We start from the raw sequence: 23,245 nt of genomic DNA, 5'->3' as shown, positions 1-23,245 counted from the left end.
TAGCATTGAAATGAGGTTTCCGGTTGCCTTCCTGCCAGTTTGGATGTCCCCATAGTGCATGTGGCCATGTACTAGATCTAGCTGAACTACACTCCTCAGCTGTACCTAGTATTAGACAATGACACAGTAACACACATTATCACACTAATAAATATACTTTGAAAGGATTGCAGGACCCAACGTCCATAAAATTCAAAGCTTTATTTGAAACCTCGTAATAAAATGTCTATGACGGGTACAAAAGTCACCCCTTGACGGTAGGACTAAGAGCCAAACAGACCTGACACAAGTGAAAAGTAACTTTTGTACCCGTCATGGACTTTTTATTACGGTGTTGTAGAATGAAGGCCTACATTTTCTGGATGCTGGATCCTGCCGTCCTTTCAGAGTTCTCTCAGCACCTCTGTGCATCCACTAGGTTGAGGTGCGTTGGGTTACTTTGCTTGTGCTGTAGATATACTGTGTGTATGTACGGTATATAACTTTGACCAACCTTTCTGCATTCTACAGTACGTATCCTGCCATGTGAGGGAACGTGGAACAGACATTCTCTTCTACTATAGGGATAGTCCAAATGTTATCCATTTCTTTTGGTAGTGGTCCATCTAATGCAGGGATCAGCAACCTTCGGCACTCCAGCTGTGGTGAAACTACGACTCCCAGCATGCACACTTGCCTAGCTGTTTTCAGAACTCCAATAGAAGTGAGCGGCACATCTGGAGTGCCAAAGGTTGCTGACCACTGATCTAATGGGTGGTCTCTCCTGCCGCATCTCCACTAAGGCTGTCATATATTTCATTTTATACCAGTCTGTAGAAAAAGAAAAAAAAACTTGGATTGCACATTCACATGCTATGCATTAATACATTGCTGCTCAACATACGGTAATTTATAAACCTCTCCATTTAGACACTTTGTATGCATTTTGATCAAGGTTGCATCAAGGTGGCCTCTGAGTCAGTCCCTCCTCTATATTGAGGCATTGCCACATGGCGACCTCCGCCGTCGCAACACAGCACCTGCAGGTGGCGAGACCCAGCAGTCCAGTAACACCCCTGCTATTAGGCTAAGACCCCTCAAGCACAGCATCACAACAACAGCCACCATGCAGTATTAATTACATTTTACATTAATGATATATCTGCACCTTTTATCTATGCCCAGCCTTCCTTTTTTTTCCCTTGTACCAACCTTGCCAGGCAGAGATGGATCCGGTGAATTCCAGGAGACTGTTCTTTGTTGGACATCTGACATGGAGCTGATTGATTGAAAATAGCCCTGACACCTTCCCAACATGTGACGTACTATTACGTCATGGGAGTCAGTGACTTCCCGCATTTTGACGTAATAGTACGTCGTGGTGATTGGGCACGCACCGAATTGGTGCACGCTGATCACTGCAGAGGTCTAGCAGTCCCTGATAGCCAGGCCCCTGCTGTATCAGCCAGCATCGCTGTGCAGAGGCTGCCCAATGCCTTGCACAGCATCGGGACCTGCCTTCTACAGGTGCCCAGGAGATCCAGCCTCAGGCTGCGTCTCCTAGGCAACCTGTTAGTGTTTTACTCAGTATAATACACTAACAGGCAATGCATTACAATACAGATGTATTGCAATGCATTGCAGAGGGGATCAGACCCCCAAAAGTTGAAGTCCCAGAGTAGGACAGAAATAAAGTTTAAAAAAAAAAAAGTGTTTTTAATAAAAAAATTAAGTTTCAAGTAAAAAAATTTAAAAAAAAAGCCCCTTTCCCCAGATTTTGTAATAAAAAATAGAAAAATAATAAAAGAAGGAATAACACACATATTAGGTATCGCCGCGTCCGTAACGACCGGCTCTATAAATATATTGCATGATCCGACCCGTCCGATAAACACCATAAAAAATAAAAACGGTGTCAAAAAAAGCCATTTTTGTCACCTTACATCACAAAAAGTGCAACACCAAGCGATCAAAAAGGCTTATTTTGAACAAAATGGTACTAATACCTCATCCCGCAAAAAATTAGACCCTACATAAGAAAATTGCTAAAAAACAAAACAAAAAAAACTATAGCTCTCAGAACATGGAGACACTAAAACATCATTTTTTTTTCTTTCAAATATGCTATTATTGTGTTAAATAAATAAATAAAAAAGTATACATATTAGGTATCTCCGTGTCCGTAACAACCAGTTCTATAAAAATATCACATGACCTAACCCCTCAGGTGAACGCTGTAAAAATAAATATAAACCGTGCCAAAATTAACATTTTTGGGTCACCTTGCCCCATAAAGTGTAATAATGAATGATCAAAAAATCATACTGGCACCTTATCCCCTAGTTTCTAAAATGGGGTCACTTTTTGGGAGTTTCTACTGTAAGGGTCCATCAGGGGGGCTTCAAATGGGACATGGCATCTAAAAACCAGTCCAGCAAAATCTGCCTTCCAAAAACCATATGACGTTCCTTTTCTTCTGCACCCTGCCGTGTGCCCTTACATCAGTTTACGACCACATGTGGGGTGTTTCTGTAAACTGCAGAATCGGGGTAATAAATATAAAGTTTTGTTTGGCTGTTAACCCTTGATGTGTCAAAGATTTTTTTTTTTTTTAAATGGAAAATCTGCTAAAAGTGGAATTTAGAAATTCTCAACTCCATTTTTCCTTTAATTCTTGTGGAACACCTAAAGGGTTAACAAAGTTTGTAAAATCAGTTTTGAGTAACTTGAGGGGTTTAGTTTCTAGAATGGGGTCATTTGTGGGGGGGTTTCTACTATGTAAGCCTCACAAAGTGACTTCAGACTCCAGAAATGGTCCTTTAAAAAGTGAGTTTTGGAAATTTTCCTATAAATTTTAAGAATTGCTTCCAAACCTATAAGCCTTTTTAACTTCCTAAAAAAATAAAATGACGTTTACAAAATGATGCCAACATAAAGTAGACATATGGGGAATTTTAAATAAGAAATATTTTATGAGGTATCACTTTGTTTTAAAAGCAGAGAAATAGAAATTTAGAAAATTGCGAATTTTTAGAAATTTTTGGTAAATTTGGGATTTTTTCATAAATGAAGGTGAAATATATTGACTCAAATTGATGACTATCATGAAGTACAATGTGTCACGAGAAAGCAATCTCAGAATGGCTTGGATAAATAGCTTTTCTAAAGTTATTACCACATAAAGTGACACATGTCGGATTTGCAAAAAATTACCTGGCCAGAAGGGCGAAAACCGGCCCGGGGGTAGAGGAGGTATAGAGTGGAGTCAAGGCGCTTATACCTGGTTCCCCTGCTGCCTATCAAATCACCTTTGTTATCAATGGCCATTTTTTGCATTCTGTCCCCTAAAGATGGCTCCTTTCTGCTTTAGATGAGCAGGTATCAAGCGAGTGATGCCCTATTAGGGAGGAGGTAAGAGGTACATTTTGGAAAGACAGGCTTCGAAGTATGCGTCTTAATATGCTATAGATAGATACCTTTTTTGAATGGTATTTTGTTTTCTGTTTCAAGTATTGGAAGACTTTGAGCTAGGCTAGCCATAGATATTAGATTTTTTTATTTTATTTGTTAGCAGTTATCAGATCCTTGCCCAAGGGGTGCTGTTGGAGCGAGGCATAGTACAGTTTATTTGAATAGTTTTTCTTCTCTCTTTTGCTTTTCCCATAAGGTTGATATGTACATTTGTCCAGGCCAGACCTGTAAGTTACTGAAAGAATTGACCATTTGAATTGTGGTCTGAAAAAACATTAATCACCGAATTATTTTTTATTCATCTTTAGCATAAACATGCATTTAGGAAAGGGTTAATATACGGTATACCTTAACTTTGGAGATAACATATACAAATAATACAAAGAGAGATGGGCTCCCTTTTGCTTGAGGCAGACAGTAGTTCATATGTCCAGTCCAGGTTAAATCGCCGCATCAGGCATTTTAAATTTTTATTGGGTGTCAAAATGCTGCACATAAGGAGTATATGTGTGTATGTATGTGTATAAAATATGTGTGTGTATGTGTGTATATATATATATATATATATATATATATATATATATATATATATATATATATATATATAAATTTTTATTTTTATCCTCCAGAGTGAGAAACGTTAAAGCCTTAAAACATATAGGGGGCATGATTTCTGGTGCAAAAAAGTTGTACACCTCCTGTTTGAGACTTTTTAGGCAACATTGTGACAATATATTGTTACAAGTGGTGATTTTAGGCTTTTCTGAAAAGGGCAAGGACAGGACGTGGCCAGCGGCCGCAACAAATTTATCTTCATTTTTGTCAGTTTTCTAGTGCAAATGATGAGCTGTGGTAGATTTCTGTCGAGGTGCGTGGACTGCCAGAAGATGCACACTCCTCGTCATTAATTAGGCACATCCTCCAACAGTGCAGGGGATATCAAGACCGGCACGGAAAGCGATGGTCCTGATGATTCTCCCCCAGGGCCTCTGATTTGACTGGAGATGAACATAATTGCCCAAAAGGCAAGCTTGGTACTCTGGCTGGAAACTACATAAATGTAGCACCGTTAAAGAGGACCTGTCCCCTCCCCTGATATGTCTATTCTAGTAACTACTTGCATTTCCCATGTAAATGACAATTGTGGAGCATCTATTCTTATAAGGCCTCATGCACACAACCGTTTTTCGGGTCCGCATCCGAGCCGCAGTTTTTGCAGCTCGGGTGCAGACCCATTCACTTCAATGGGGCCGCAAAAGATGCGGACAGCTCTCCGTGTGCTGTCCGCATCCGTTGCTCCGTTCCGATGCCCCGCAAAAAAATATATAGCATGTCCTATTCTTGTCCGTTTTGCGGACAAGTATAGGCATGTCTACAATGGGCCGCCTGTTCCGCAAATTGCGGAAGACACACGGGCGGCTTCCGTTTTTTTGCGGATCCGCAGTTTGCTGACCGCAAAAAATGTCACGGTCGTGTGCATGCAGCCTAACTTTGTTGTGCCAGTCCTCTAGTATTCCTACTAGTTTGCAATAAATGTACAACTGGGTTCTACCAGTTGAGGGGTTTCCCTGCGCAGTCTGATACTATCCAGTCACTGTTACCTGAAGCAGACTTTGCTGGGACAGGCCCCCACTGATAACACCCAGTTGGACCTGTACTGCAGACTGCTCGGAATTCATCTAAAAACTTCAAGTAGGAATAGTAGAGGAAAGATGCAAAATAGTCATTAGACGTTCCTGACTGCAGGACAATGCAAGAAGCTGCTAAAAACTATCAGGAGATGTGAAAGGTGCTCTTAAAGGACAGTCCATTCTATACTAACCAATAGCAGCTTCTCAGTATTCAGAACCACCAAGAAAAGTACCTACCTATGGAGTTGAAGACTGTGCCATTCATGAGAACTGATTGGCAGAACCTGATTTTGAGTGGAGTTGGACTTTAACACCGACGAGACCATAATAAATGAGTAACTACCCTATCACTAGCAGGGGGGTTGTGCTGTTGGATTGCCTTGTGTGCTTTTTCTAACCTTTCTCCATTATAAAACCCCTTATCCTTCCATTGGCTGTCTGTCACAAACTAGTAAGGAGCTAAATACAGTAGGTCATATATATACGTTGATATGATCATTTTAGGGTGACACCCGTTACTGCATTATAGTAACAAATATTTGACTGTTTACACACATCCATTAAATAGTACAAAACCTGGCATCGAGTCTACTACAGTATAATACAAAAAGAAAAACCTTACAAATGTTAATGATATTTTATCCATATGCTTGAAATAGTGCAAAATGTAGCCAGCAACTTGTTAAACTTGCGTAAGCTGGTGCTCCGCTGGTGCAGCCAGGTTACCCGCTCCTCAGCCGATGGGCAGCTGCACTATGCCATGATGTAGGTTGGTTTAAGCACAGAAGATGGCAGAGCAGTGGGCCCTTAAATCCAGACATAATTCACTAGAATACGTTTTGCTACTCCCCATAATGGGGCTTAAATGTTTTGCTCAGTACATATACAGCAAGAAGAACATCTGAGTTGGTAAAATGTTCCTTTGGTCAAGCAGTAGTTGGATCCAATCATTTTGACTATTTTAGCTGTTTTCGGTGAGATAGTCTCAATGTTCACTGCATATGTAGTGATTGACCATGTGTGAGCACATTCTGCCTCGTGGTACTTCCAGCTTTGCCAATGTCCTCCCACCTTTCAGTTCTACAGTACATATAGTTAACTGCTTGTACCTCTTACCTCAAGTAACCTTCTATGAGTGGAGGGTGAACATGCAACCGAACGGCAGAAAATGACTAGTAAAGCATCACAGCATTCACTGTCTGGATTTTTGTGTCCCTAGAAAAGAACTGGATGTGAAAAGCAAATATCCCTTTAAGTCTAGATGTTATAGACTGTACATGGGAAGGAGACGTCGCCTTTCTCCAAATCCTGAATGTTGAATCGAAGACATTGTGCTTTGTAGACTTGATGGCCATGGAGAGAGCGGCTCTGTTTACCTCAGCCAAAGAAATAAAAATGAGTACACACTGCGTTTCGGCAGGGCTGGCAGGGTGAAGAACAGAGACTTAACCCTTTCATTGGATGGTAGCCATGTTCGTGGAAGCACTAGTCTGCGCCTATAAAGCGGAGGATTTGCTGCAGCCTGTGTAAATAGGGGCATCATGTTTTAACAGAAATGGACATACCCTTGCCTCCGGTATGGGTTGGCAGCAGGTCTCCTTTGCTTGCAGGGTATGTCTTGTTATTCCAGACTGCCGCTGTGTAATGAGGCTTGCTGCATGCTTGGCTCCCTTTGTTTAGCGATGGAGTCATTACTTGATAAAATGAAGTGCATCGCTTTGCACAATCGACCCTTTCGAGCAGTCAAGGCTTGTCAGGAGTCTGAAGCCACACTTGAGTGCCATCATGATGGCTTCAAACTTGAGAGTTTCTAAGGTGCAAACAAAGGTATTGTCTTCCTTCAGCACAAGCCGGGTCCCGTTTTCTGACTTGATGAAATATTTAAACTGGATAACATTGGAAGAAATGCAGAACTCCTCAGGAAAGCCGTCCAGTCTGCTTTTAGAAACCAGGACAATGCGCGCTTTTATTTTGGATATAAAGTCGGGGGCATTGCAGAAGATCCTCAGCCCTTGAGACCTGTCATGGTTATCTGTGATTTCTAGAAAAGTGGTTTCTCTGGCCGCCTGCTTCTCCTTCTCCCACCTTGCTTTTACGGCTTCGCTCAGTGCTTTGAGCTTGAAGAAATCAGCTTCCTGCGCCAAAAGGTGGTTTTCTTGGAAGCCCTCTGGTAGTAAGAGTTCTCCATTCCGGAGAAAGTTTAGAACATGCCTAAAGAGGAGCCCATCCCTGTCGATGAAGTAGTGTCCATCTGTATCAATGGGGCAGAAAATCCTCCTGTTCACCACACCTTCGAGATAAGAGTCCGGGAACTTGGATAAGGTCTGCCTTTGTGTGATGTACAGATATCCCCCAACATTAAGGGTAACCAGAGCCGTCTTGCAGTTTGTGCTTTGCTCTCCGTCTTCTGAACTGTTGCATTTGTCATCGCTCTCCTTCTCCCTTCTGTTGATTCTGCGTTCCATTCTGAGCAACTGTGTGTTACGTTCACTATCTGGCCTTGCTCTTGTTTGGTTTCAAAGCAAAATTATAAAAAAAATAGAGTGGTATTCAGATCTGCCACGATGATGGAATGAAACCACCACCAGCATTGCATGAGCTGTCAGCTCGGTTTTGCAGTAGGTGGCGTATGAGCTATGCAAACAGCAAGATAGCAGCAACACAGCTGGGAAAAAAAAGACATTAGCATTTAACCATGAAAGGGCTTTGCTCTCTGGACTCTCCTCCTGCACCCTGCTGGGCTTAACTTGTTTCATATATGTGTCCCAGAGCCGTTATACCTCGTACTAATTAATGGCAGGCTGTACAGTATGTATGGTGGCTTAAAATGAGCAGTTTTTCAGTTTACTATGATATGTTTATTATGCTATTTGATTATTCTGTATAGTGTTTTTTTTATTCAGTTCTTAGGCTGACAAGTATGAGCTCTTCTGAAAAGTTTCAGAGATCCTATGTACAGAGACAGGACAAATCAATCACAGGGCATGGCCTCTGTCCGAAAACGACTTTAACATAGGGATGTAACGTTATTGTGTTATGACCTAGTGTAACGAGAGCGTAAAATCGTATACAAGTCACGGTGGTGCTGCTTCCATTGCTTGCAGTACCGAGCGGCTCCTTTGTGGCTGGACTGCGGTTACATTGAAGGTACAGGTGTTGTGCTAACTTGCTGCCCAGTGCCCATACCCTTTGGCACTATATTATTATTTTTTATTTATTTTTTACAGTGAGCATATACGGTATGTATGTGTCGCCCACCACTAGGGGACTTCACAAAAGGGAGTAAAGAGTATTCTGTGCAGAACTCGCTCTCATCCACAACCCTCTTGATTTCTGAGAGCATCATATACTTGGGGTACAACAGAGGAATTGTCCTTAGCAATCACCCTACAAATATAGGTAAAAAATTTAGGACAGGATATAAGATCTGAGGGGTTCAAATGACACCTCCACCAGCCAGCTGTGGCACTCGGTGAGCACTTGGGCCTCTTCCTAGGCCAGTAATGTCACATTCATAGGTCACATTGCCTAGGTGCAGCTCAGTCCCATTCAAGTGAATGGGGCTGAGCTGTAATACCAAGCACAACCACTATACGATGTACAGCGCTGTGCTTGGTGAGCTGACTGGTAGGGGTGTTGGACTCCTACCGATCTAATATTGATTATCTATCCTGAGGATAGGCCATTAATATAAAAAATCCTGGAGAACTCCTTGTAGATATCAAGTGTCAAGACCCTTTTAATAGTCTTATTTCACATGTGGCACCATGTGTCCTCCATAGTAGTCAGACACTAAAATACCACAAGGTATAGATGCCTCTGGGTTGTTGCAGGTTAGTAGAGAAGAACAGGGCATCGTACTTCAGTCACCAGAAATGGAACCGTTACATAGTTCATGTGAATTCTTAGGCTACTTGGGTTGCTGGATTCCAGCCTGCCGTACCGGTAATCTGTATGCAAACGGAAACCATTTGTAGATCTGTCTCACAAATGCATTGCAATACCGTATCTGTCTCTCCAGTGTCACCCGGAAAAACGGATCCGTTTTTTTTTCCTTTTACATTTTTAAAGGTCTGCGCATGTTCAGACCGGAAGACCGGATGCGTCAATGCAGCAATTTTAATGCCGGATCTGGCACTAATACATTCCAATGGAAAAAAATGCTGGATCCGGCATTCCAGCAAGTGTTCAGGATTTTTGGCTGGAGAGAAAAATGCAGCATGCTGCAGGTTTTTTCTCCGTCCAAATACCGTAAAAGGACTGAACTGAAGACATCCTGATGCATTCTGAACGGATTGCTTTAGGGTACTTTCACACTAGCGTTTTTCTTTTCCGGCACACAGTTCCGTCCTAGGGGCTCAATGACTGAAAATAACTGATCAGTTTTATCCTAATGCATTCTGAATGGAGAGAAATCCGTTCAGGATGCATCAGGATGTCTTCAGTTCAGTCATTTTGACTTTTTAGGACGGAGATGATACCGCAGCATGCTACGGTTTTATCTCTGTCCAAAATTACGGAACACTTGCCGGAATGCTGGATCCGGCATTAATTTACATTGAAATGCATTAGTGCTGGATCCGGCTTTAAAAATACCGCAATGCCGGATCCGTCCTACTAAGCTGTGCATGTGCAGACCTTTAAAAATGTGAAAAAAATAAATAGAAACTGATTAGTTTGTCCATATGACAAACGGACAGACGGATCCGTTCTTGCAATGCATTTGTGAGACTGATCCGCATCTGCTGTCCGTTTGCATGCAGATTGCCGGATTCGGCAGGCAGTTCTGGCGACGGAACTGCTTGCCAGATCACTCTGCCGCAAGTGTGAAAGTAGCCTTAGGATAAAACTGATCAGTTTTTCTCCAGTATTGAGCCCCTAGGACGGAACTCAATACCGGAAAACTTTGACGCAACTGTGAAAGTACCCTTAGCTGCAGTGTCCATCACATCCAAACTATAATGCTGCCATGTTGATCCAGAGTAAGGGTAAAAACCCAATGAGGCAGATACCAATAACCCCATACCAGCGGAAAAAATTCCATCCGTGTAAATCCCTGGGTCAACATCCTTCAGAAGTCTAGTAACCATCCAGGCCCCTCTTGAACATTTCTTGATAGGTGACATTTGTGTTGGGATAATGTGAATCGTTTTAGCGTAGAAGGCACATAAACTGGATTTACGTTTCGTGCAGTCTCTGCTCTTTTTGGAATGATGATTGCGCAGGAGAACGTATAAAGTTGCATTTCTTTTCCATTCTTCTCGTTTAGGCGAGTGGCAGAGAAGGAGTTATCAGAGGCTTTTATGTTGTGGCGCTTGGTTCTGATGTATTCCTTAGTGGAAGATAAAAGCCAACACTTAGTAAAAGCTTACTGTTAAATAACAGGTTTCTCGTAGAAACAAGCAGTCACAGGTTTCGCAGCAATTAAGGCGAGCCATTTGTATATGTATATTTTTGATAAATGTAAATTCTGACTCGTTCTTCTTAAGCGGTCCAAAGTAAAAGGCGTACTTGTATGGTCATCGACATGGTAGATATAGGTCCTTAAATGTGAGATGGAAGTTTAATGCTTCGCAGATGTGTTCAGTGTCAGTTACCACGGCAACCAGCAGCATCGCCGTTGTTCATTTGCTGGTAGTCGTCCTTTGTGCACCCACAGTCCATTTGTCCATGTTCTTACATTTTAATTCCTGGCTTCCCGGTGAAAAGCTGGCAGTAGATGCTTCACCGTCACCTGGGTCAGAGAACTTAGTACGACGAGAGCAGCGAATACATGGTTTCCTTTTAAGTGGATGGATCGGCTGAAGCATTGGTCTCGTTTCAGATGGTCCTATAAAGTAGATTTGTCACCCGTAGCAACCAACCCAGTGCAATTTAGAAGATGAATGCATATAATTAGTATAATTATAATTTAAAACTGTTTAACTATAAAGCATTTAGTATTGATTGTGGCAAATCAGCCCAGCAGTGTATAGATGGGTGAAGGCTGATGGACCTTTTTAGGTATTAGATACCTTATTGCTATGTGCTGTCATCTCTGATAATTTATCTGTACTGGGTTTGATGTCATCCACTCATAACACTACAGATTTAATGAGATATTTCTCCCCTCGTCCTATTTTTTTTTAGTATGAAGCACTTAATGGTCTCATGTGTCACACCAGCTCTTGCTGCAGTACTCATTACTGGTTAATCCATTCATCGTCCACTACTCACTCCAGCTGCCAGATCGCCTTAAAGGGGTTTTCTAAGATGGTAAAGAAAACAGTTTGAGAGGAAAATGCATTAAATAACAAGAGAACCCATACTCATTTGTTAGACCCCCCCCCCCCCCCCCCCCCCGATGCTCCAGCACCACCTCTCCTGTCATCTCCTCAACTCTTGGTTTAGTCGTCCTGCCCTCTGGCCAAACTTTTTGGACTCTTTAATCTGGTTGGTAATGACTAGTTTAAAGGGGTTGTGCCAAGTTTTGAAGTTATCCCCTATGCAGTGAGAGGCTCTACTCTATCTCCAAGAATGAGAATGAGTAGAATAGCAGGACCCATGCCCAGTCTGTCCCTTCATCAGTTCTGGGAAACACTGTCCTGTGGATCGGTGGGGTGGCCTAGTTATCCGTAACTTCAAAACTTGGCACAAACTCTTTAACACACAAGTAGGGCTTACCACGTTTTCTCACTAGCACTTTTATGTACTGTACATAGCCTTCAACACTACAAGCAAGCCTAATATTCAAAGAAAACACTTTAATATTTGGATTACAGGGTAGACTGTAGATTGCGGTATCTTTTTAAGTTACTTCGGTCTTGTATTAATAACATTGTTTTTAGAAAACTCTATATCATATGGATGTGGATTTATCCGAAATCCTGCACTCCAGAATTGTGGTTCAAAAAGTCGCAAAATTGGGCTTTGGGACTTATTTCCACAAAATGTATTCAAAATTTAGTTTTGTGAATAATGGGTACAAAAGTGGGCATGGTTGGCCTGTCGATCTGGTTTAAAGGGAATCTGTCACCTATTTTGACCATATAAAACCGTTAACATAGCAATGTGCAATAAAGTACCTTCTTGCCTACATGTGTCTTCTTTCTTTTATTCAACTTTTCATTCTTATTAAAAAGCGATTTTTCTGATATGCAAATGAAGTCTCAAGGTGCCCAGAGGGGCGTTATTACTCTGCTGTAGTGCCCAGCAACGCCCCCCTACAGTGTATCACTGTACTGCGGCGGCAGCAGGAAGCGCGCGGCGTCATAGCAACCAATCCAGATGAAGAAATCCAGGCCGGTATCACACGGACTGTGTTCTACGGACGTGTGCATAAGGCTTAATGCTGAGAAAAATGAAGTTTTAATATATGCAAATTGGAAACCAGGAGCAACGGGCACATTTCTGTTACACCTAGGGGTTCTGCTCTCTACAGCTGCCGCACCCTCTGCCCTTTAAAGTGATATTCCAGTAGGTAAAAGTTATCACCTATCCATAGGATAGGGGATAACTATCAGCTCAGTGGGGGTCCTACCACTGGGACCACTGAAATGAATGGAGCGGCCAGTCTCGACTCTCTCCGAAATTACCATAGAAATGAATGGAGTGGCCGTGCGCTTGCCTGACCGGCTGCTCCGTTCATTTCAGGGGAGCAGCAGGGGGTGCGGGGCCCCTGTTCTCGTGAACTGTGGATAGGGAATAACTTTTACCTACTGGCATACCCCTTTAAAGTCAAGACTATGGATAAGAGAATTGACTTCCAAACATCCATGTGAAGTCGATTCGCATAAAACTTTGTTCCAATACTGTACGGAGCAGGAGCTCTGTATAGTTTTAGAATGTATAGGCTCCGATGAGCTGAAGTTATTGCTTCCCGAGTTTTTTTTACAGTACAAATTAATTTATGAAGTCATTTCCCGAAACAATAACGTCGCTCATCGGAACAATACATTCTTATACTGCATGGAGCTCCCTTTTTTTTTTTTTTTTTTTTTTTTTTGTTATATCATATTACTCCAAAAGGGTGTGTGACAAGGGTGGAAAAGAGACGTGGCCAACAGCCAAGGCAAATTCATCTTTATTTATGCCAGTTTTCAGGCACAAATAAAGCCAGAAATCTACGGCAGCTCTAGGCTGTCATAGATTTCTACTTAGGCGCATAGACTGCCAGCGGAATATACGCCTAATTTATGAAGAGTGTTGTGCCTAGTTGACGGGGTGCTGTGATCTGCGGCAGTTAACCCCGTCATGGGCGGCACCTGAGGGGTTAACTGCCACGGATCGCAGCTCCCTGTCATAGAGGTCGGGTGACTACTATATGATTCTGCAGCCGGCACCCACCTCCTGTATTTGAATTAATGGGTGAGTTATCTTCATTAGTGGCTCAGTGGGACCCCCCCAGGATTAAAGTCATTGGTGACCGTGGCCACACAGGGTCCACTCCCATCTTCCTCATTGGTGGTGCAGTGGCAGTTCCGATCAGAGCCCCAGCAGTGTAATTGCGGGGCTCCGATCGGTTACCATGGCAGCCAGAATGCTACTGAAGCCCTGGCTGCCATAGTCAGCTCCCTGCTGCTGTGTGTACTATGCACAGGGCAGCAGGGAGAGTATGAAGTCCTATTCACCCTAATACAGCTCTATTAGGGTGAATAGAGCAAGGGTTCTAGCCGCCCCTAAGCGGGTTAATAATTAGTAAATAAAAAGTTTAAAAAAAAAAAAGACTGACGCCGAAAGTGGCTGCCTTGATAAATCTCCTCCACTGTGTTCCAAATTATTATGCAAGTGAACTATTAATAGGATTTCAGCATAATTAGCATTTAGGTTTTAGTTTTTAAAAATAAGTGTTTTATTTCTCATATCTTTTTAGATGTCTGATATCAATCTCGGGTTAATTAAATTGCCATGTGATATTAGTTAAAATAAACATTATTTAGAGAGAGTGTTCCTCATTATGGAAATGAAAAAAATACCTTTCTGAAGATGAAAAGCAGGAAATGGTTCAATGCCTTGCTAAAGGTATGAAAACAATTGATATTTCACGAAAACTGAAGCGAGCTCATCAAATTGTGAAGAGATTTAAGAGTAATTCACAGTACAGGCAAATGCGACATGATAAAGGCTTATTAAGGAAAGTTTCTGTTAATCCTAACCCTCGCCAGTCTCTGCCATACATGCACAGAGGGTGTCAGGCATTTAAACACTGTGCTCGTTTAGAATCTGAGTGAGCGCTATAGCCCACAGGTGCCTGCTGTGTTACACAGCAGACACCCGAAAGAAATGTCTGTTAAGCCTCATTCGCATGTCAGTGTTTTGTTCAGTGATTTCCATCAGTGATTGTGAGCCAAAACCAGGACTGGAGCCTCCACAGACATAAGGTATAATGGAAAGATCTGCACCTGTTCTGTGTTTAGAGCCGCACCTGGTTTTGACTCCAAATCACTGATGGAAATCTCTGTCCAAACACTGACGTGTGGGTATTATTGGCACAGATCACACATTAAACCCCAAAGATTCCATGGTCTTTCCTTGGGAGCACTTCACACCTGGGACCTGAATGGCTCCCCCGTGCCAAGATCAGGGTGGTTGTGGCAGCCTCTGTCCCTCTGAAGGTTCTGAGGCCGGCTACAGCTATTTTCCTTTGGACATAGGAACATAGTGAATCTCCCATAGACTCCAAGGGGACTTAAAGAGAAAAGAGTAAAAAGTTTGAAAAATATAAAATAAAAAAAATTCTAATCATCCCCCCCTTTACCCATATTAAAAATGATAAATAAATTAGCGCTGCCTTGTACCAAGATGCCCATACTATTACAACATAAACGTATTTAACCTGTACGTTGAGCACTGTAATGGAAAAAAAATTAAGATGGGTGATTTGCCATTGTTTTTCCCCCAATATTTTTTTTTATAAAGAGATCAAAAAGTCATAGAATAAAAACTATGGAACGCCCTGCAAAAAAGTCCTTACACAGCTTCATAGATGTAAATGTAAAACATTTTAGAATATGGAAATGCAACAGACCTTTTTTTTGTTTTTTAATGGGGTTGTCTGACTTCAGCAAATGGCACTTATCTAGAAAGTTAATATAAGGCACTTACTAACGTATTGTGATTGTCCATATTGCCTCCTTCTGGCTTGATTCATTTTTCCGTCACATTATACACTGCTATTATCCTGTTATAATTACCCTGTAATCCAACAGTGGTGGCAGTGCTTGCACACTAGGAAAAAGTGCCGGCCTATGTGCAGTCCCACGGTCCCGGCCAGATCTTTTTCCTATAGTGTATAAGCACGACCATCGCTGCTAGATTGTAGGGTGATCGCAACCCCTGAAAAGAGCAGTGTATAATGTGATGAATAAATGAATTAAGCCAGCAAAGGAAACAATATGGAGAATCGCCATGCATTAGTAAGTGCCTTGTATTCACTTTCTGTACATGATAATTGTAATTTGCTGAAGTGAGACAACGCCTTTAAAACCTATAAAACTGACGGATTCACACTTTACTGCAATTCCATCCCTTTTGGAATTATTTTTTTGAGCTTCCCAGTAAGGGTATTTTCACACTTGCGTTGTTAAATTCCGGAAGGCAGTTTCGGCAATCTGTATGCAAACGGGTAACATTTGTAGATGGATCCGGATGCGGATCCGTCTTACAAATGCATTGCAATACCGGATCTGTGTCTCCGGTTGTCATCCGGAAAAACAGATCCAGTATTTATCTTTTTCTGGAACACTTGGGGCTGCATCCGGCATTAATGCATTTCAATGGAAAATAATGCCGGATCTGGCATTCCGGCAAGTGTTCCGGAATTTTGACCGGAGAAAATACTGCAGCATGCTGCGGTATTTTCTCTGTCCAAAAACCGTACAGTGACTGAACTGAAGACATCCTGATGCATCCTGAACGGATTGCTCTCTATTTAGAATGCATGGGGATAAAACGGATCAGTTTTTTTCCCAATATTGAGCCCCTAGAACGGAACTCAATACCAGAAAGGTTTAACGTGTGTTAAAGTACCCTAAGTTTTATTGCAGTATTAGGCTACTTTCACACTAGCGTTCATAGGTCCGTTCGTGAGCTCCGTTTGAAGGAGCTCACGAGCGGAGCAGAATGCCTCCGTCCAGCCCTGATGCAGTCTGAATGGAGCGGATCCGCTCAGACTGCATCAGTCTGGCGGCGTTCAGCCTCCGCAATGTAAGTCAATGGGAACGGATCCGCTTGAAGATGTCACCATATGGCTCAATCTTCAAGCGGATCCGTCCCCATTGACTTTACATTGAAAGCCTGAACGGATCCGTCTGAGGCTACTTTCACACTTAGAATTTTTTCTAAGTTATTAATGCAGACGGATCCGTACTGAACGGAGCCTCCGTCTGCATTAATATGATCGGATCCGTTCAGAACGGATCCGATCGAACGCTAGTGTGAAAGTAGCCTTAAGTGATGTCATTAGAAAGTGCAGTTTCTCCTGAAAAAAACAAAACAAAAAAAACCCTCATACGTCTGTGAATGGAAAATCAAAAAAAGCTATGGCTCTGAGAAGACGAGTGAGTAAAAAATGAAAACCGGGAATCACATGGTCTAGAAAGGGTTAATGAAAGCCACTATAAAAATGCTAATAATGAGCAGTGATCATGTATGTGAATCTGCTGGTGCCTCCGGAGTCTCACAAACTTCTCCATGCTCTAAGACCCTTGACAAGTTCATAGCTGTGCATAAACTTGTATCTTATCTATCTGTAACCATAGTTTAAGGGGTTATTCCATGATTAATGTTAATGAAAATCAGACATCATATAGTACATGACAGTCTCTTTCTAACAAAGCTAGAACCAGCCCTGTACCTCACATAGTTCGAGATCTTCCCATTCATTGCTCTGCTAGATTTATATCAAGCTGGCCGCTTACAGGGTGTGTCCCTTCTGCTGCAGCTCAGGGGTGTTACTTTCTGCTACAGCTGTCTAACTATCAGAGCTCAGGAGGCAGTTGAAGGATGAAACTGAGCAGGACAAAGAAATAAAAGAACAAACAGATGCATTTTATTGAATAACTCGGCGGCCATACATGCAATTACAAAAGTATTCAGATCAAGGTGCTGGTTGGAAAACTGTAGAATATTTTTTTTGTGGGACAGCCCCTCTAACCAAATGAAGACTACTTTTCAAAATGAAAAAGCGTCAAAAATGAACTGTGAACGATATGTGGAGTTCCTAATTGAGTATTTTCTGCCATGGTATAAAAAGAAGAATCGTGCCTTCTGCAATAAAATTATTTTCTTTACAAGATCGTGCACCATCCAATGCTGCACAGATCACAACTGACTCCTTGGTTGCAAAAGGAGATAAAATCATGGTTTGGCCACCATCATCTCCTGACCTCAATCCTATTGAGAACTTGTGGAGCATCTGTAGGCCCCTTTTCAAACGAGCAAGTTCCATGCATTGGACTCGTAGCATGTGTCAGCAAGAGCACCCGTCCTGACCTCCAAGCACTGACGGGGGATGAATAGCATTATATTGATTTACGATGCTATATAACCCTTACAGTTCTGGACTGTATTGTATAGCACTGGCATAATGCCGTCAGTGTTATCCAATACATTCCAGATCTCTAAGGATTAACATGGTATCATCAATCGGTATAATGCTATGCGACCCCGTCACTGCTGGGAGGTCAGGACGGGTGCTCTCGCTGACGCATGCTGTCAGTCCAATGCGTGGAACTCGCTGGTGTGAAAAAGGCCTTTCAAGGAAGATCTATGAGACGGGTCGTAGTTTCCCTCAAAACTGCAGCTCTGGGAGGCAAAACTGGCACCCGCTAATGAAATACAAGCTGGAACTATACTGTACATGGACTTACAAGTTCAATCGATAACAGCTGTACAAGTCATCTGAAAGACGGGTTTATATATCAGTATGTAACTTGATCTGGAAATATAAACTTTTCTTTTATACTACTTTAAGTTGTGTTCATTTGTGTTACATTATCTGTGGAAAAATGTCATTATGACCCACTGAATGTTTTCAGAAACGAAATTCTGCAGAATAATTTAGATTTTGTGTTCTTTTTAAAATATGAATAAAGCCATTATCAGTACTTCTACTAGTAACAACCTCCGCATTGTAATAGAACTGCAGAGGATTAAAAAAATCCATGCTTATACTGACTGTATAGGGAAAAACAAGTAAAATGGCATGTGCATAGAAAATTGGAACACCGTATAGAATGCAGTAATAAAAAATGCTCCTAAAGGTGTTCATAGCCTTTTAAAGGGCACCTGTTGTGCGGTCTGCTGTTAGGGGTAACAGGTGCTGTGATCCCATTGAACGCTTTATTTGCTCTTAAAGGATATGTACACCTTTTGGGGGCATTTTATCATTGCATTTTTACTCATTGTAGGCTAAGATACTTTTATTGATCTTTATTAAAAATGGTTAGCCATGTCTGGGATACAAGGGTTAAAAGAAAGCAGTCTATTTGTCAGCTGTGACTTTCTATATGCTTTAAATCCTGTCAGCTGACAGCTCATGTAGAGCTCTTACCTCTGAACTCCTGATCAAATAAACACTTATTTAAATGGAACCTGTCACATTCGACATGGAATTGAAGGCAGCGTGTTATAGAGCAGAAGGAGCTCTAGGAAAAATATTAATTTCTATTCCTGCTCATTCTGGGCTTTGAAGTCCAGGAGACGGAGAAGTGTATGTTAGTGGGTCAAACCGGAGAAATGGATGTTGGCAGAGACACGTGCGTGTGTAGCATTTTAAAAAAAGATTCCCTTCTTTCCAAGCAAGTTCCCTTTAATGTTATAGTTTTCCCTATACAACTATATATACAGATAGTTGTCAATCACCAATAGGACCGTCTCCTGGACTTCAATTCTCAGAATGAGCAGGAATATAAATATGTAAAAGAGTTATGCTGACTCTTTTTCAATATAACTTGATATACAGTAAATCTGCACTGCTCCTCCTGTTCTATAACATAGTCTTTAACCACTATAGCGCTTTAATTTGAAGTGGATTTATGTAAAGGAAGAGACTTGCCAGTCATACTGAAGTGTATGTTAGTGGGTCAAACTGGAGAAATGGATGTTGGCAGAGACACGTGCGTGTGTAGCATTTAAAAAAAAATGAGTCCCTTCTTTCCAAGCAAGTTCCCTTTAATGCCCCCCCCCCCCCCCGAATGTCCGGGCTCCTCGTATAGATTATACTTACCCTGTTTCCCACCACTTGCATCGATCCTGATCCCTGCACGGCCGCCGCTGCATCTCCCCATTGCACGGATCAAAACATCTGGTGATGGGGAGAGCAGCCAATAACAGGCCGCTGTCACGACTGTGACTGATCCAGACAGGTTTGGGAGGAGAAGGTCGCAGCGACTTGCTACTCGCGATAGCTTGTGAGTTTGCTCCGTGGTTCAGGGTATGTCATCCGGGTTTTGCCTTGTGAACCTTTTTGTCCTGACTGGGAGTTTGTAGGCATCCTTCTCAGTCCTGTCTGCCACTCCCAGCTACTATATTAGTTTCAGTTTCACTTGCAGTCATTGCCAGATATAGTCCTTACTTCCAGTGCTATTCTGACCTTTGGAGGAGATCGTTTGACGGTATTGCTGTGGAGCTCTGGTCTGGCGTGGACTGTCGTTGTTGGGATCACCTTCTCTGCTCGTGACTGGATAAGTCTATGTTATAGATTGTTTGTTTGTTTGTTTGTTTGTTTGTTTGTTTGTTTGTTTGTTTGTTGCTGTCTTCCCCTGTTGTTCTCCTAGACGTGAGTGATGGTGACTAGTGCTCCCATCTGCCTTTCCCCAGTCTAGTCTTGTTAGGGTGACTGAGGGTTTAGGCATCCTGCTCGCCGCACGGGTTCACACCCCGTCTAGGGTATCAGGGCAGACAGGTGCCAGCTTAGGGTTAGTCAGGGGTGACCATTCTATTTCCCATCCGTAGATAAGGGTCCCCATTCCCCTCCGTCTGGTGCGACACGACTGCTGCTGGGATAGCGGTCGTGACAGCCGCAATGGGATGAGCCTCCCTAGCATCGTGGGATTAATAAAAATTTACAGTTGAAAAATAAACCCAACTGCATTTGAGCAGAATTCAATATTCCTTATATTTGATGAAGTCTTTCTTATAGTGGAATCATGTATGTGGACTTGAGGCCTGGAGTTCTGTAGAAGTTCTTCTAGGTTCTTTTGAGAGTTCCTGGATGAGAAGTCAATGCGTGCTTGGTGATGGCACAAGGGGGAGCGGAGACGTGATGGCACAAGGGGGAGCGGAGACGTGATGGCACAAGGGGGAGCAGAGACGTGATGGCACAAGGGGGAGCGGAGACGTGATGGCACAAGGGGGAGCGGAGACGTGATGGCACAAGGGGGTACTGATGCACTTGGGCTGATGGCAGGGGGTCTAAGTTTTTATCAAGTAAAACAGGCTATGAATTCATTTTTTCTAAGATTAATTCATTTTTTCTTAAATTTATTAGATTACTTGATTAATCGTAAAAATAATCGGTAGAATACTCGATTTACTAAAATAGTCATTTGCTGCAGCCCTAGTTCCATGTCTCCTCAGGATAACTGCTCTCCCTGGGGTTTGCTGGAGTCCCAGAGCCTTAGTAATGGCTTGTAATCTTTTCCAGACTGGTAGATCTCTGTCACTTTGGTTTGCATCACTAATTTGAATGTCTTTTGGAATGAGCCGCTTTTTGAGACGGTCTAGCCTGTTTTCCATTGGCAGACAGGTTCTATTTAAAGGAGTTGGCCACTTTTTGGATATTATTGACCAGTATGTATGTAGGATGATTATATGGCACTAACTAATATAGCCTTTGTTGAAATTCTGTGCCATTTTCTATATTTCATAAGGTATGCCCCCTACTTTGCAAAGTCATGTGACCAGACACATCACCTCCATGTGATGTCTCCATTTATTAAAATATACACTTGCACTGTTGGGAATTTAGTAGAGGTGCAGTGTGTTTGAATGGAGGCGGTTGAATGATGTATCTGGGCACATGTCCCACCATCAGCAGCAGTCTTATGGACGGGACCTCTAAACAAACAGCTTGGAAATATAGCAAGCGGCACAGATACCAACAAAGGCTATATTAGTAAGTGCCGTATAGTCATCTTACATACACATTTGTCAAAAGTAGCTAGAAACTGGCCAACCCCTTTAAGTGATGTTTGGTCTAAACAGGTCTTGCAGTAATCCTGTCTTGTGTGACTAGTGAATTTGAAACCAGTTGTTTATTGAATGTAGTTAACTGGTCAGTGTAGTAGTCAGTTGATATCTGATCATGTGAGTTCAGTGCAAGAGAACTGCGATCATAATGAACCGACCATCATAAAACACTATGATACAGTCAGTTTGGTTCAGGGGAGCACGTTCAGCCCAGGAGATCTGGCAGACACGTGGTCCGTTTTTCCCGGACCGATCATGTTCATGTGGGGTTCGTATGGGTTTTGTGGTTAGGGCAGCACTTTCAAAATTCTGCTTTTGAAAATAATGTTAACCTTTTGTACTTTGTGATCTCTTTACAAAATAGTTATATTAAAGAAACTGCCCTCCATTAACCCTCGGTTAGCTATTGGCTGTTATCTAATGTGAGAATCGCACTTTATGATCTTACACAACCACACCAACACACGTAGTAAACTAAAAATAACCATCAGCGTAACCTACTGCTATTAGTACATCAGAGGCCATCTTCAAAGTGACGGTTGTCAGGTGGGATGTGTTGTCCATTCTAATCTACTGCCGCTTGGATAAAGGATGTGAGTAAATGTCATACCCTATTTACGGTTGTTGCCACCTCTATGGACATGTAGAAAATGAGGTTTTTTTTAAATGGGGTTTCCGGTAATTGGATATTGATGACCTATCCTTAGGGCAGGTTGTCAGCAGGGGTGAACTGGGAACTTATATTGGCCTTGGAAAAACAAACAAAAGTGGCTCCAAGTTGTAGGAGAGTTCAGATTGACAGAAGTAGGTTGGGCCAGCAGTACCACAGTGCAGCACAAAACACCGGCCCACAAGACCAAATACCACAGTGCAACATAAAATACTGCTATATCACCATACTGAGGATGGTGATACAGTTGAATTTCTTGAGGGCACCTGAAGTTGCTGGCCAGGTGAATAAGTACCTGATGCTCCTCGCATTAATTATTGATAAGAGCATCATATCGTTATGTACTTGTCCAGCGGCCATGAGGAGGGCATATGGCCAGTATCAGAAAGGTGGGGGTCTGATACCATTACCTCCTCAGATCGGCTGAAGGCTATTTCACTGTGTAGTTTCCGCTGCCAACAAACGCCAGCTTAGCTCCCATTCACTTGAGTGGGAGTGGAGCAGCAGTAACCTTGAATAGCCATAACACAGTGGAAGGCCATTGCTCAAGACAGTTGATCACAGGGATGTGAGGTATTGGACCCCCACCATTCTGCTATTGATCATTCTGAAGGATAGGCCATCATTATCTGTGTTCTGGAAAACCCCTTTAAGCTATTAAAGAACACACAAATATTAAGGTTTCCCTTACTATTTTACCGTCAAAATAGATTAGCATGCTAAGCTGCTCCAACCATTCAATATTATGTCTAGAAGTCCTACCAGAATCTCTTAAAGTGATTTTAGCAAATGCATCAGGATCATCTTGGCCCCTTCAAAATTTGAAGCCATAACACTTGTGTGGACACAGCCTAAGGGTCCATTCACACGTCCGTAGAATGGGTCTGGATCCGTTCCGCAACGTTGCGGAATGAATCCGGACCCATTCATTCTCTATGGGGCCGGAAGAGATGTGGACAGCACACAGTGTGCTGTCCGCATACGCGTTTCCGAACCGTGGCCCCGGTCCGTGTCTCCCGAAAAAAAAAAAAAAAAAATAGAACATGTTCTATTCTTGTCCGCAATAGCGGACAAGAATAGGCAATTCTATGGGGGTGTCGGGCCGGGTGTATTGCGAATCCGCAATACACTATCGACGTGTGAATGGACCCTTAAAGGGAACCTGTCACCTGGATTTTGGGTATAGAGCTGAGGACATGGGTTGCTAGATCGCCGCTAGCACATCTGTAATATCCAGTCCCCATAGCTCTGTGTGCTTTTATTGTGTATAAAAACCGATTTGATACATATGCAAATTAACCTGAGATGAGCCAGAGCTTGAAAA

General features: G+C 42.4%; 2 protein-coding genes across 2 annotated transcripts in view; one reads left to right on the top strand and one right to left on the bottom strand.

The window, feature by feature from the left end:
* Positions 1 to 23,245, top strand: part of GTF2F2 (general transcription factor IIF subunit 2) — a 247,215-nt gene that overhangs the window by 91,771 nt on the left and 132,199 nt on the right. The window lies entirely within an intron of this gene.
* KCTD4 (potassium channel tetramerization domain containing 4) lies at positions 4,849 to 7,668 on the bottom strand. The gene has a single exon (XM_044286549.1). The coding sequence runs from the start codon at positions 7,544 to 7,546 to the stop codon at positions 6,773 to 6,775; it is 774 nt and encodes a 257-aa protein (XP_044142484.1). The 5' UTR covers positions 7,547 to 7,668; the 3' UTR covers positions 4,849 to 6,772.

This window comes from Bufo gargarizans, chromosome 3 (genome assembly GCF_014858855.1).
Source record: "Bufo gargarizans isolate SCDJY-AF-19 chromosome 3, ASM1485885v1, whole genome shotgun sequence".
Classification (NCBI taxonomy): Eukaryota; Metazoa; Chordata; class Amphibia; order Anura; family Bufonidae; genus Bufo; species Bufo gargarizans.
This window is presented reverse-complemented; position numbering and strand designations above follow the sequence as displayed.

Bases quoted from the DNA above. Each gene is read 5' to 3' on its own strand.
- KCTD4 (XM_044286549.1), bottom strand. From the start codon at position 7,546: ATGGAACGCAGAATCAACAGAAGGGAGAAGGAGAGCGATGACAAATGC.